The sequence below is a fragment of the Tursiops truncatus genome, chromosome 21 (genome assembly GCF_011762595.2).
Source record: "Tursiops truncatus isolate mTurTru1 chromosome 21, mTurTru1.mat.Y, whole genome shotgun sequence".
Classification (NCBI taxonomy): domain Eukaryota; kingdom Metazoa; phylum Chordata; class Mammalia; order Artiodactyla; family Delphinidae; genus Tursiops; species Tursiops truncatus.
This window is the reverse complement of record NC_047054.1, coordinates 30,696,435-30,711,944: the sequence shown is the minus strand read 5'-3', so window position 1 is coordinate 30,711,944 and position 15,510 is coordinate 30,696,435. Positions and strand designations below refer to the sequence as shown.

At 39.9% G+C, this 15,510-nt stretch overlaps 1 protein-coding gene across 1 annotated transcript in view; it reads left to right on the top strand.

Annotated features, from left to right (window-relative positions):
• The first annotated feature begins 2,821 nt into the window (after positions 1-2,821).
• LOC101326121 (A disintegrin and metallopeptidase domain 3-like) overlaps positions 2,822-15,510 on the top strand; it is a 112,945-nt gene continuing 100,256 nt past the window's right edge. Inside the window, 4 exon segments of the mRNA XM_033848745.2 lie at positions 2,822-2,919; positions 3,456-3,538; positions 6,985-7,040; positions 13,764-13,842. Of these exon segments, the coding sequence (XP_033704636.1) occupies positions 2,862-2,919; positions 3,456-3,538; positions 6,985-7,040; positions 13,764-13,842 (276 nt within the window). The 5' untranslated portion in view covers positions 2,822-2,861.

Here is a 15,510-nt window from a genome sequence, read left to right as displayed (position 1 = left end):
ATCACAGAAAGACAAATACCGCATGACTCCATTTCTATGAAGTATTTAAACGTCAAATGCATACCACCCAAAAGTGGAATGGTGTTTGCCAGGGGCTTGGCCAGGGGGAAATGAGGAGGTACTATTTAATGGGCATAAAGTTTCAGTTAAGCAAGATGAATAATAAGCTCCAGGACCTTCTGTAAAACATACTGATGTCAACAGTGATGTAATTTATGCTTAAAATTTGTTAAGAGAGTAGAACTCATATTAAATATTTTTACCACCTTAAATTTAAAAAATTATATATATATATATATACACATAAATTCAGAAAACAGTCAACAGAAATCCTCACAAAATTGATGAGGGACATAAACATTTAGATTCTGGAAACTGATCAAACCTAAAATAGAATGGGTCCAAAGTCACTTGCAACAAGAAAGATCATGACTAAACTGAAAACAATAAAAATATCTTCAAAGAAACCAGACAGTAATGTCATATAACCTGTAGAAGAACACCAGTTTGAATGACAGTACATTTCTCATCTGAAAGTCATGAAGTCTCAAAGGAAATACAAGAGCAATTCTCAAATGTTGACAAGAACATTACTTTCCAACATAAATTCTACATCTGGCAAATGTATCCTTTAAAAATTAAGGAAAAAGAGAGACTTTCTCTGACAGAGGAAAACTAACAGATTCAGTCTACAGCACACATACTCTAAGATAATGGCAAAAAGAAACTCCAAGAAACAAAGGTAATACATCACAAAAAGGCTTGGGTAGTGTTAAGGAACTGGGACAAACAGAAGGGTTTAAAATACGGGTAAATATAATGAACTATCGTTTCCCTCACGCAGTCCAGTAAAAATAAAATACTCATACGTTTTAAGTGGTTTCTTAATTACATGCGTTTCTGAAACACCGCCGTCATTGGTGTTTGTCCCAGTCTTCTGTGGCACTGTAATTTGTATAAGTGATGTTTCAGTGTCTGCAGTAAGGAAAACAGGTGTGAGCGTTCCCCAGCTCACGGCAGCATCCTTATGCTTCTCTTATTTGTCCTTTCCTATGGATCTTCCAAGCCCGAGCGCACGCACGCGCACACACACACGCACACAGACATACACACACACACACACAATCACACTGCGCAGGGTTCCAGGAAGAGGCTCCTCTAGAAGTGGGAGTGTTACTACCCCACCACCGTACAGAGACCCTCGGGGTTGGCTGACCTCAGCCCTGGGTAGGTGAAGAAGGGCTGCTCCCAGGACCCCATGCAGGCTCCCTCCTCCCCCCACCTCCCTGGAAGACAGGCGCCCCCTCCTGCGGCGCAGGGTCCCCGAGTGAGGGACAAGTATCTCAGTCCTGCTCAGAGCCCTCCGACCAGCGGGCCCGCCAGCGGCCTGAAACTGGGCGGGCTCGGACCCGACCCCGGACTCTCCCCAGCCTGGCCTGGGCTTCTGCAGCAAGGAGGGCGACGTCCCCCGCGCCAAGGGACCCTGCGACGACGGGCCACCCTCCTATCCAGCAGGGTCCTCACTTACGATGGCCCGCGGAGGTCAGCCGGCCCAGCTCTGAGAGGAGCAGCAAGAGAGACAGCATTGCGTGGCCGGCCGGCCTCGCCACCGCGAGGGCGGTTGACTGGAAACCGTGCAGCGAGCGCGCGGGGCCCTGCCCTCTAGGTCCCGTCGGGGTGAGGCGGGAGCGGAGGGGCGGGGAGGGAGGGCAAAGAGGGCGGAGGGGCGGGGCTGGGAGGGAGGGCAAAGCAGAGGGGCGGGGCGGGGCGGGAGCGGAGGGGCGGGGCGGGGTGGGGCGGGACTGGGGCGGGGCGGGGTGGAGCGGGACTGGGGCGGGGCGGGGTGGAGCGGGACTGGGGCGGGGCGGGGTGGGGCGGGACTGGGGCGGGGAAGGATTGGAGTTGTCTGACCGGGCTGGAAGGCTACGTACTATTCTATGTATAGTATGATGTCATTTGCAAAGTTATGTATTCAGTTCAAATTCTAGGGATCCAGACTTTTATTTCCAACAACCTGTTGAATACCTGATAGTCCACAAATGCCTGAAATTCAACATATCTTCAACCAAACTTATTATGTCCCAACTCCTGTACAAATCTGCTTCTGGTAAATGTGTTGCCACTATAATTTCAGTTGCCTAGTCATTAACAATTTCAGAAACCTTCATATAAAGTAGTCAACAAACCTGTCTTTTCTATATCTATTATAAGGGTAAACACAAATCTATAAAATAAAACATTAATTTTCTCTGGTACCAGAAATGAAAATGAAAAAGGACTCTTCTTTCTCTCTCTCTCTCTCTCTCTCTCTCTCTCTCTCCCTCTCTCACACACACACACACACACACACACACACACACACATACACACACACACACACAGGCACAGGCACACAGACACTCCCTTTTCTTAGACAACTTCCTTTAAACACATGTAATTGTTAATCCTTTCTCTGTCTCTTGAAGGTGTAAATCTTTTTGAAAATTAAGTGCGACTCTTGCCAGCTTTACATTCCAGGGATGTTTTTCTTAAGTACTTTGTAGTCATCTGTTGCAATCATAAGCATTATGGAAAATAACTCTCTGTATCCCTGGCATCTCGGGATTTAGTCTCCAGCCTAGCCCCTCAGCTCCCTCCCAGCCCCTCTGCTCCAGGCTTCCAGTCCCGCCCGCCCCGCCCCGCCCCTCCGCTCCGCCCTCCCTCCCAGCCCCGCCCCTCCCTCCCCGCCCCTCTGCTCTGCCCTCCCTCCCCGCCCCTCCGCTCCCGCCCCTCCGCGACGGGACCTAGAGCGCAGGGCCTCGCGCGCTAGCTGCAGTTTCCAGTCAACCGCCATCGCGGTGGCGAGGCCGGCCGGCCACGCAATGCTGTCTCTCTTGCTGCTCCTCTCAGAGCTGGGCCGGCTGACCTCCGCGGGCCATCGTAAGTGAGGACCCTGCTGGATAGGAGGGTGGCCCGTCGTCGCAGGGTCCCTTGGCGCGGGGGACGTCGCCCTCCTTGCTGCAGAAACCCAGGCCAGGCTGGGGAGAGTCCGGGGTCGGGTCCGAGCCCGCCCAGTTTCAGGCCCCTGGCGGGCCCGCTGGTCGGAGGGCTCTGAGCAGGACTGAGATACTTGTCCCTCACTCGGGGACCCTGCGCCGCAGGAGGGGCGCCTGTCTTCCAGGGAGGTGGGGGGAGGAGGGAACCTGGATGGGGTCCTGGGAGCAGCCCTTCTTCACCTACCCAGGGCTGAGGTCAGCCAGCCCCGAGGGTCTCTGGACGGTGGTGGGGTAGTAACACTCCCACTTCTAGAGGAGCCTCTTCCTGGAACCCTGCGCAGTATGATTGTGTGTGTGTGCGCGTGCGTGCGCTCGGGCTTGGAAGATTCACGAGTGATGTGATAGGAGAGGACAAGTAAGAGAAGGATAAGGATGCTGCTGTGCGCTGGGGAACGCTCACACCTGTTTTCCTTACTGCAGACACTGAAACATCACTTATACAAATTACAGTGCCACAGAAGACTGGGACAAACACCAATGACGGCGGTGTTTCAGAAACGCATGTAATTAAGAAGTCACTTAAAAGATATGAGTATTTTATTTTTACTGGACTGCAAGACCCAAATCAATTCATGCATACCCCTTCATGAAACTTTGTGTCCTAATGACAGTGTTCAAGAGACGTTTTGGTTTTGTCTGAGGGAGAGCAAGTGTTTTGTTTTCATTTCCCAAGTAATATATGAACGTTACGAAACAATTTTAAAACACAGATTCAGAGAAAAGAAATGCCCCGAATTCCTATCCCACAAAATGGCGTCTACAGCCTACTGTAGACTGTTTTCTAGAAAAGATGTACGTTTAAAAATACTTTCTAAAAACATAAATAAATAAAAAATAATTTCTACATTTAAAATACCTTCTGTGTAAGTGAGGCCATACTAATCTTTAGCTTGTAGCATGGTTTTAAAATGGCAGTATATAAAGCGTATCTTCATGCCTGTATTTACATACATAGGCATATATAAAGCCTTGTAAAAAGTAATGTTATTTCTGATCTGCTTAGAATAGTAAAGCATGTACATTGTAAAATTAAATCTAGACAGTACAGAGACGTTAAGAAAGTGAATGGGTGCCTCACTTTCTAAAGGCAGTAAGTTTGAAGGGAATGAAGTTTTAGAGACATACATACACACATGCACATATACTTTTAATGATCATTTATGAGATTTGTAATTGGGTTTTTCATTTATGTGTAGAGTTAGGATTTATTTTTATGATAATAAATCCAGCCCTGTCATTATTTTTCCTAACTTCATGGTAACTTATGTGTAACGTCATATAGTATTTCAAATTTTATACATGCAGGTAGTTTCATAAACCTTCCTGAATAGTCAATAGGATCAACAGGCAAACCACTATAAAAATTTTTGATAAGCATTGAAAAATGTCTACCGGAAAAGTTGCATTATATTTGACTCCCATTAACAGAAATAGTGACGCCTATCTTCCTGAGGCCTCTCCAGGTCTCTTCAGTCTTCTCATCTTTGCTCTTGTGTACATCCTAGTGAATGCTTCACTTTTAACAGGTATTTTTTGGTTAAACCTTAACAAAAGATATCTTTCTGTATATTGACTATTTGAATCATTTTGTTAGTTGTCAGTTTCTTTCTGGTTTTGACTTCTTTTTTAATAAGAATTAGTAGCTTTAGATAGGACAGTTTGTTTTCAAGAAGGAAGAAGTGTTGATGTAAACACACACAGGGATGGGAGAGGAATCCATTGATTAGAACCTCAGTGGCAAGATCGGAGAGGAATGTCCTCAAATGCCAGCTGAAGAACTGTACTAGACACTGGGGCAGGTTTTATAGAGTGGTCTACTTCTGACTGGCTCACTCTGTGGTACCAAGAAACACCAGCGATTATGTATTTATAAAAGCTATCACACCCCCAAAATGAATATCTGGAGACGCTGAAATGTTTAGGAGAGTATAACGTACACTGGGAAGATGCTACCAAAAGAAAACATGAGGATCCATGATGATAGCAGGAAAAAGACAGTATTTGGTACACACACGTGTGCGCATGCATACACACACACACACACCATTATGAGATAAGCATCGTTACATAATAATAATAAAATATTCAGTTCCTAGGTAACATATAAAAATTCTAAATTTGTATGAATTTAACAAAATGTCCTCAGCATATATAAAATGAAAACTTATAGCACGACAGGGAGACATTTTCAAATCCATTTCCATAGGGAGATCTTAAAATGTTTTTCTCAATTTTATGATTGACCATAAAATTCTTCATAAAGAGAAAGAAAATTTGAACAACAAAAAGAAACATTTTATTGATGGATAAAGTGAACCCAATGAAGTTTGTGTATTGTTTTCCCCTTTCTGTTCTATGTTAAGACTTGCTAGAGTCTAGGGATATCACACGTGAGGCTTTTAGTAAATGATAAAACCCCTGGTGCAGCAAGACGAAGAGAATTCAGGCAAATGTCAGGAATCCAGGAAGCATCCGCAATGAGCTAGCTCTCCGCGAACCCAACCTCTGTGCTCCCGGAACACGCTGAGTCTCTGGCTTGAAATCACAAGATTTATGGGAGGAAGTTTGGCTTTGGGAGAGCTCCTTGCAAAGCTTTCAGTGACTTTTTAAGTAGCCAAGCCAGTCTTGTCAAACTAGGTAGGGAAACACAACGGAAGCTAACCTTGGCCAGGGGAGTTTTGAACCCTACACAGTGCATTATAAATCTTACTGCCCTCTTCAGGCGAGAGTCAGAAACACCCAGACTTGTCGGTATCCCCAGAAATAGATAAGAGCTTTTCTAATCAAGCTGCACTTAATGCTCTATCTCCGTTGTAAATAATGCTTCTCAAGACTAGTTCTCATACTTTTCAAGAACATATAGTGTCATTCAACAGAATTGACCACAGCAAGGAAAATAAATAAATAAACGCAAATATGGATAGTACAGAACTCATCATCTGTCAACAATACAATTAGGTTAAAACTTAACAGAATAACTGAAAAATGTATTTGGACATTTAAAAGTATACTTCTACGTGATTCACGGGTTGAAGGAGAAATCATAAATCGCAATGGATATTAAATAATAAACAATGAACGAGAATGAAGAAATTACAAAGAAAAATTTGAATTCCACTCTGAAGATGGTATAGGAGCATAATTTATAACCACAAATAATTAAACAAGCGACAAAAAATGGTCAGCAATTTAAAATTAGAAAAATAATTATAACCTTAAAATTCTTAAAGATGCTGCTTAAATTAAGAAGTAGAATTAATGAAAGACAAAAGTAAGCTGAAGTAGCCTGGATTCACAATGTCAAAAGTTGATTTCTGAGAAGAATATAAAACAGAACTTTTGGTGAGATAGACTAAGGAAAACGAAAAGGAGAAGGAAAAGATGTACTGTTAGAAATAAGACATACACAAATGTGGATTGGCCAATTGGATGTGAATTGCTAATATCATTCTTTAGGAATTGCCTTTTAACTTTCTTAATGGTGTCTTTAGGTGAACATCAGATTTTAGTTTAATTTTAGTTTCCTCTTAAAAGGGGACTTGCTTTGTATTGTTTAATTTTCCATTTATTTGCCCTAGAAATTGCAAAGTAGGAAAAGATAATAAAATTCAAGTTCCTTCAAAGGTTACTCAGCATTTCTAAATGTAACCATTTGAAGTTAAAAATTTGATTATGATAGTTAAATGCTAATGACTTATGCTCTTACTTTTGAAATAGATTTAGACTCCTAGATTTTATGTAAGTTTGATTATGATTAATTCTGTCACACATTCCAAGATTGAAGAAAGATAACTGTAACTATAATTATATATATATATAATTTTGATACACTCATGATACAATACATGCTTATATGAAAGAGTACATATATTTTTAAAAATTAGGGCTTCTGACTTTTAAGGATTTGAAATATCTAATAATTACATTCTCTCTGACTACTTTGCTGTAGGTCACCTATGCCATCAAAATTGACAGGAAAACATACACTCTCCACCTTGAAAAACAGTAAGTGGCCATGCTTCTTTTCATACAGTTGTTTTTAGTTTCTTACATTTTTACAGTGACTACCTTAAATTGAGCCTAAATTTAGAGCCTAAATATGCAAGAGCATAAATGTTATATTTATTTAATATGTTAAGTCTTCTTGGTGATTCATGTCAGACTAGAATTTCGAGTCTTTATCTTTAGATTTTTAAATCTAATATTCAAACCCAACTGTAATTTAATGATATAAGTATTAAAGTATATCAGACACATGAAAATCATTTTATGTAACTCCTAAAAGTATAATTACAGTTGCAGCTATCAAGGGAATAAGTTTATCTGTCCATGATTAATTTTATTTGTTTCATGTCATTTTACATAATTATATGATTTTTAAGCATTTTATTTGATATTACACTCTAGTTTTGTCTCATTTTGCTATAGGATATATTTTTAATCTCTTCAGTTTTCTACTTCCACTCTGTGAGGAAACCAGTATCAATATCCTGTGTGTATCATTCCATGATTTTCTATTTTAAATTTCATCTTTACCTGAAATAAAACATATAGAAACCTACCAGAAAAGGGTTTTTTTTGTTTTGTTTTGTTTTCTTGCACAAATGGAAATAGTGTTCTGCGAGTGTCAGGTCTTATCTAATAATGGCACTTACTTTCTTGCTCTATGTATAAATTTTTACTCATTTTTAATGGATGAGATCCCATAGTATGTAATATTGATGGGTAATGAAGTTATTTCCAGGGAGATTTTGTTTCATAGTCTTGATATTAATAAGTGGGCTTCTGGATCAAGCAGGATGAGTGCTGATAATAGTAGTAATCGTAATAATAATAAATAATAATAATGAAAGCAACTGACATTTATTGAGCACGTACCATATTCCAGGCGTATTTCTAAGCAATTTGCAGGTAGTAACTGATTAATTTTCACAACCACCTCTAAGGTAGGCCTTCTTTATTACTCACATTTTATAGCATGTAAAGATTTTGAGAGATATTGCGAGTTACTTTCTAAAAACCGTAGCAGTTTAGATTTCCAAAAGCATGCGTGATGTACTAAAATGTTGTATCTCATCTTAATGTCAGGTTGTATTTCCCTAAATGATTTCTCTAAATAGTTATTGGCTAGTTCATTTTCCTGTATGGGGTTTGCCTATTCACGTAGTTTTCTCATTATTATTTCTTCTCATTTTAATATACTTTATTTTTTAGAGCAGTTTTAGGTTCCCAACAAAAGTGAGTGGAAGGCGCAGAGATTTCCCGTATATCCTTACACCCCACACGTGCATAGCTTCCTCCATTATCAACATTCCCCACCAGAGTGATGTATTTGCTGTAACTGATGACCCTGCATTGACACATCATTCATTATCACCCAAAGTCCGTAGTTTATATTAGCATGCTATTTTTATATTGTTTTTTCTATGAATGAATAAAAATAAAAAAGGAAAATTCTGAGATTAGTATAAACAATTAAGTTCTTACCATGAATGATGCACATATAAGCATTTTTCCTACATATTAAAAAAAAGGGTACATGGCCATAATAATGAAATCTATTATTCCCATACCCAGACCTCTTCAATCGTCTCACCCCCCAGTGCCGATTACCATTATGATATTGACACATATTCTTCTGCCATATTTTTAGGGTCTTTCATCCATATGTCTAAAGAGCAATAAAAATCATGTTTTGATGCGTCCTTCAAATAGACATGAATGGCACAAGAGTGTATATTCCATTATACAATTTGTTATGGTGGATCAGAAGGGTAGGTAAGGGTGGACCTTAACATGGTGAATCACAAAAGTGACCCCAATTCTTTACCTTTCCCTGTATTTTCACTCCTTGCCATATAACTTTGAGGTTCTCTCATCAAGAGGTGGAGTGTATACAACTCAACAACTACCTCACACTCATTCTTCATGGGTGTGAAGAGCCCAAGGTTAGAAGGGCTTTGTGCTTGGATTCATGCTCTTCTGATGCTATCCTGAGATTCTTAAAACTTTTGAATGAGAGGCCCCGCATTTTCATTTTACTTTGGGGGCCTGGCAAATTACTAGCCCAGTTTGGGGCTTTGTCACTTACGTTGGCCAGAGACATGTTGGCTGCCTTGATTCCAACACAGACTTGAAAAAGCTGTCATGCTTTTCTGCTTTCCATCTTGTTTGTCTGTCATCCCCATGAGAATATGCTCGGGCTTAGCTTGCTGGACGATTAAAGACATGTGGATCACAGCCAAGGTGCTCTATTTATCCCTACAGCAGCCAACATTCAGCTGAATCCTGTACCACTGAGCAAGCCTGGCCACAATTAGCAGAGCTGCCATGGCTACCCACACATGACCCACAAGTGTGAGCAATAGGTACTTATTGTAAGGTCGGATCTTAACAAAGGGCACCGTGAAACAGAGGAAAGCTTCAAGTGAGCTTTATTAGGGAGCGCTCCCGGGCGAGGTTCACTGGTCCGAGAGAAAGGGGCCAGAGAAGTCGCACCCCGGCGAGGGTTGGGCAAGATTTTATAGGGGAAGAAGGGAAAGGGGTGTGGTGAATCTGGGAGGGCGCAGGGTATTCCTTATTTGGTGGTCTTTTCGGGTATCCTGGGGGACCGTTGGTCCCGCCCCTCGAAAGGCGGGAAGGCTGGGCTGGGTTCAAAGTCCCCAGGTCAGTTCCTGGAACTGGGTGGTCCGGAATGTCTCCAGGGCAGTTTCTGGAACTGGGTGGTCCGGAGAATTTCGGTCTGATGCAACCTGTGAATCTGATTGTGTTCCCCTGCCTCGGGCCAGTTGGCCTTATACTTATTAGTGTTCGTTGTGCAACATTTTGCATAATATTATTTGTTGAGATTCATTCATAATGATGTGTGCAAAACGGGTTTGTTTTTTAAAATGCATATGTAGCCATAAAATGAATATATCCCATTAATTATTTATCCTCCCATATTTACAGCAAGAACAGCTCTATCATGGACATCCTTGACCATGACTTCCTGGGCCCCAGTGAAATTGATGGATTATAAATAAGAAATTTCTCAAGTGCTATATAATGCCAGTTTTTTTCTTCAAAAGCCTTATAACCAATTTTTACTCATGCCAATAGCTTAAAAGTGTTTCTGTTCTCCACATTCTCGACAAAATGAATATCTTCACACACTTATTTTTGTTAATTAGTGGATGACAAATGCTGTTTTATTGTTGTTTTAATATGCACTTCACTGGTTATTAATAACACTTGTCTTTTCCAGTGTTTACTGACCGTTCTCATTGACTTGCTTTTCCTGAGATTTTGGTGTTTTTTTGTTTTTGTTTTTTTTTGCCGGGAGCGGGGCAGTCGTTATTTTTTATTCATTTGTTTTGAGTTATTTATTTTCAATCTATGGCTTTATCTTTCTGTTTTTCTGGTTTTTGTTCCATGATCTATCGTGGGAAGTTTTGTTTTCTGTAGATATTAACACTTTATCTCCTCTATATGTTGCAATTATGCCACCTATACTATTGATTGTCTTCTTCCTTTGTTTTTGGGATTTATTGCTATAAAAATGAAATTTTCATATAATCATTATATTCATATTTTCTATCCTAGGTTCTCAGATTCCTCTCTTGTGTCTGTTAGAAGTGGTAGCATCACATTCGTATAGTATTTCTTAAAATTCTTTTTCCACTTAAGATGTAAATTCACAGCTTTCAGTTTCTTTAACAACAGTACTGCATTTTCCAACTTTCTTCAAAGCTTCTTTTTACTTTTTTTTTTTATTGCAGCTTTATGCTGACTATGCTATCGTTTAGTTAGAATAACTTCAGATTATTTTCTTCAGATGGAATCTGCAGGTGGCATGCTTCCCGAATCGGTGCATATCTGCAGATGTCTTTCTTGTTCTCATAACTGAATGACATTTGGCAATGTGTAGAATTTGTGAGTCATATTTCTTTTCTATAAATTTTTGCAATTTGATATAGTCTGTGTGAAGTGAGTTTTCCAGCAGTTTCTGTGTGTGGGTGAGTGTGAGTTTGTGTGTGTGTGTGTGTGTGTGTGTGTGTGTGTGTGTGTGTGTGTATTACATTAATACTCCCTAATATATCCCAAGTCCCTAAATTTTTCATTTTAATTTTCAGTCCCTACGCATTTCTTTTTCTTCTATGGGAAATCATTGCTTTCATCCTGGGTCTTACTTGTCTGTGTTCCATATCATAGTTTTTTCTACAACTATGATCAAATCTTTATTTTTGACATGCATTTTACCAGCATTTGTTTTCTGTTGGCTAGACCTATAATTCTGTTCACAGTAAGCAAATTCTCTTCGATACATTTATTGAGTTATTTAATATTAACTGTCATGTGTTTTAGTTTCAGAGTATACTTTTTTCTCTTGGAATGATCTCCTTGGAATGCTTATTCATTTCTCTTGAAATTAAGATTATTTTGTTCATCAATGCTACTTCATTTGGAACTAACTTTTAAGCTTTGCATGCTTTTTATTGTTCATTTTCCTTTCATTGGACATTGTTTTTCTTTCAGTGCTCATTTGTATTTTTGTTATGTCACTGATCAAGGCAGACTATTTTGTTGTTTCATACAGAAGCCAAAAGTATGCCTTTGAAAAAGGGCCCAGAATGAATAAACTCGCAAACAAAATTTTTATCCTTTTAATAATGCTTGTCAAATATCTGTTAAGGTTTTCAATCTCTAATTTCTTTTTCCTGGGAAGTACTTCTGGATTCCCACTTCCACCACCTCCATTTAAATGCTTACAGTTATTAAAAGGTGGCTCTGCCCTTGTTTCAGAATTCACGTTCTAGATGCTTGCACCTAAACCAACCCAGTCCATGCAGTTTTTCCTTGAATATATGTGGAATATAAACTGACAGATACCAGTTTTTCTCCGGGAACCTCTCTGGTTTTGTTATTTGAATTGAAGAAAAGGAAAAGTTTTCAAGAAGGAGAGGAAATAGATTGTTACAGGATATTGAATATAGTTCCCTGTGCTATACAGCAGGTCCTTGTTGTTTATCTGTTTTGCATACAGTATTGTGTATCTGTTTAGTCCAAACTCCTAATTTATCCCTCCCCTCCTTTCCCCTTTGGTAACCATAAGTTTGTTTTCTATGTCTGTGAGTCTATTTCTGTTTTATAAAGGAGATCATTTGTATCATTTTTTTTAGATTCTACATATAAGTGATATCATAGGATATTTGTCCAACTTACTTTTCTTAGTATGATAAAAGAATCTGAAAAAGAATATATATAGATGTATGTGTGTGTGCATATATATATATATATGTATATATATATGACTGAATCACTTTGCTGTACACCTGAAACTAACACAACATTGCAAATCAACTATACTTCACTAAAAATTTTTAAAAAAGAGTGAGAGGACATGAAGGAGATAAGAAAAGTAGTGGTGAAAAAAAAGTAGTGGTGAAAAAAGTACTCTGTTAATGCTCTAGTTTCTCTTCCATTCTGGCCTTCAAACCTTCTTGATGTTTGGAATCCATGAGAAATCCCAGTGTCACTGTTATGGACTAGGGTCCTTGGACTCTTTAATCAATAGAAATTGATAACTGGCCAGAGAAGGAATTCAGGCAAGGCTTTGTTGGGGCTCGTGCTGCAGCACGAGGGAGCGAAAACAAGTGACAGTTCCCTGGCTCACTCTCCGAGGAAGGTGGGCTGGATCCTTAAATGGGGTGAGCCAGGGGCCGATTGGTGGTCTGCCCACTCGCCTGGTGGTGCTGTGTGCAGGGATCATGCGCAGTAAGTACCCTGCTTTTGCTCCTGGCGCCTCCGGAGTGGCAGTCGGTTTGTGGCCTTTGTGTGTCTTATTGTTCATAATTACCCAGACTGCACATGCAGGCAGTTAGTTTTAGTCCCTTGGAGTCCCTCTGTCTTCTGTTGCTCGAGGAGACGTGTGTCCAGGCCAAGCGCTCCAGTAAAGGGTCCCGGGTCCCAGCCTGTCTCATCCCTACAGTAAATAACGATGTTAGATTGTTCCATGATAATCACCATCCTCCTTGTAAGAAGATTTTAGTTCCATACCCTGTTTATGTCACGTTTTTCTATAGAAATAACATGAAATTTGAGCAAAAGACTAGAATCCCGCTTCTAAACAAAGGCTTTAAGATCTATCATGTGCTTCTACAATTTTTCTCCTTCTGTTACGAGAAAAGCATGTTCTGTGGAGGGACCATGCCGTTTCCTAGGTTCCAGAATGAAGGCAATGTGGAGTTGAACCTGCAGTAACCTTGTGAAGAACACTCATTGTAATTTTAAGGCACTGGGAATTTGGAGGGTGCTTTGTAGCACAGCGTAACTTCACAGAAACAAGCTAATGAAATAAGCATGTATTTTTTTGTTTGTTTTTTTATCAATCCATGGCTACTTATTAGCAAATTTTAACTAAGAGATTTACACCATGAGATGTATTGATGGTTGAATCTATAAAAGAAAACTTTGTTGAGGGAATCTGGAAGTCCTGGATTTTACTAGACAGCAATCTGTGTCATTCCAGTGCCCACACTGGTATCCGGTCATCCTGGTTCTTGCTTTCTCTTATATACATAATGCGCTATCAGAAAGAAAGCTAGATAACGGAGAGATGAGCCCATTTAATTTTTGCATATTTGAGCTTATAAAATGAAATGTAAGTTTGTTTAATTTCATGACTCTGGAAGTTACTTTTACTAATGCTATTATTACAACGAAGTATTATTATTTTGGTTGAATTAGGTCATTTTTAGACTCTCATTTCCTGGTATATTCATACAACAAGTCAGGGATATTGTATCCAGATTCTTCATTTGTAAAGGTAAGTTTTACTTTATGTTGCGTAGATTTTTATTGTTATGTGGTGAACGTGCCATTGGTGGGAAGAAGAAGAATGCTTTATACTCGGCTGAATTACTGGGCAAACAGATTGATCACAAACCCAAACGTAATGTGGCAGTTGCTCTGAAAGCATATAGAATAGAATGACTACCTTTAAAATTTGGAACTCAGGAATCACTTACCTGAAAAGGTCATTTACACTCTCTGGAAGTAGGAGTAGGAGTTTGAGAGGGGAAAAAAAGTGGGGAAAGGAACTAAGAAGCCACTGAACACAGGGAGAAGTTTTGATGGAGGTACCATAGGACCTGAGCAGTGTAGGGAACAGTGGAAACCACTTTACAGAAAGAGCACAGGAAAGTGAAGTTGCAAAAGCAGTTTGGGTACAGAATCTGAATAGGTTTACATGAAAAACACAGGAATTTGAATTCTTTCCCAAAATACAGGTAAGAGTCAAGAAATGCTTAAACGTATGTGAGAAAGTTGGCTTTAGTCTAAGATACGTATTTTGCCAGAATAGATGATGGGGAAGAGGCAAATGCTAGTGATTGGTCAGATTCTGTTGCTGTGTTGCAATTGAGAGAGAATGAAATTTAAAATATGGTAACCATACAACATTTGTCTTTCTCACCATCTACAAGTAGAAAGCAGGACAAAATCCATGAGACACTTGTTTTCAGACATTTGACAATTAAAAAAAAAAAATCAGGAAATCTCTCTCTGACAGAAGGAAAACATGGAAGGCGAATCTCACACTGAACTTGGCCCTCTGACTGGAAATAACGTCTTAACTATAGCACAAGGGTGGAAGCAAACAGGACTCTTTAAGGATTTGGATTTTAAGAGTTCGGGCTGCTGGAGCAGCTGGAACTTGCAGGACCCAGGACCAGAGAAAAAAGGACTCTGTGTTGATGTACATTTTTTCAGAGAAGGGGAGTTGTCCTTTGTTCCCTGACGGAGGATTAGACAGCATGTGTGGTGGGTAAGACTCTACTGAAGGCTCGAGAGTGAAATGGAGATAATACTAACCGACGGAACAGTGTTGGGAGATGTTGGATTTTCAGCGCAGGCAGTGTAAAGTGACCTTGCTAAAACCCCAGACGTTCAGCTGAGACAGAAAGGCTGAGTGTCTGAAGGAAGGATCAAGCTCTAGAGTAAGAGACACTCTTGGTCACCCCCATTCCCCACCTCAAAGCCTAAAACACAGCGCGGAGACGATTGTGGATGGTTACCATTAAATTAATTGACTTCTGACACAAACAGTGATGCTCTGTAAAGGGTTAAGCCATAGCCGAGGAAGGAAAGAACGCGATAAGTTCAGAAATCAATGAGAGAGAAAAAGGAGAAAGAATGGAATCATTAAAGCTCTGAATTTAGTTGTTTCAAAGGACTAATAAAATTAATAACCCCCAGTATGACTTATCTAGGTCAGAAACAAATTCCACCAATATTAGGGGTGAAAGGAGATATTGCTAGTCATACAGAAGATAAAATGATATCTTGGAGAATTATGACAGCTTTATGCCAATAAATTTGATGATTTAGATGAAATGGACAGCTTCCTTGAAAAGTACAACTTATCAAGATTGAGAGAAGTAATAGAAAATCTCAATCCCTTGAAATCTATTTTTAAACGCTGAATTCCTCAACA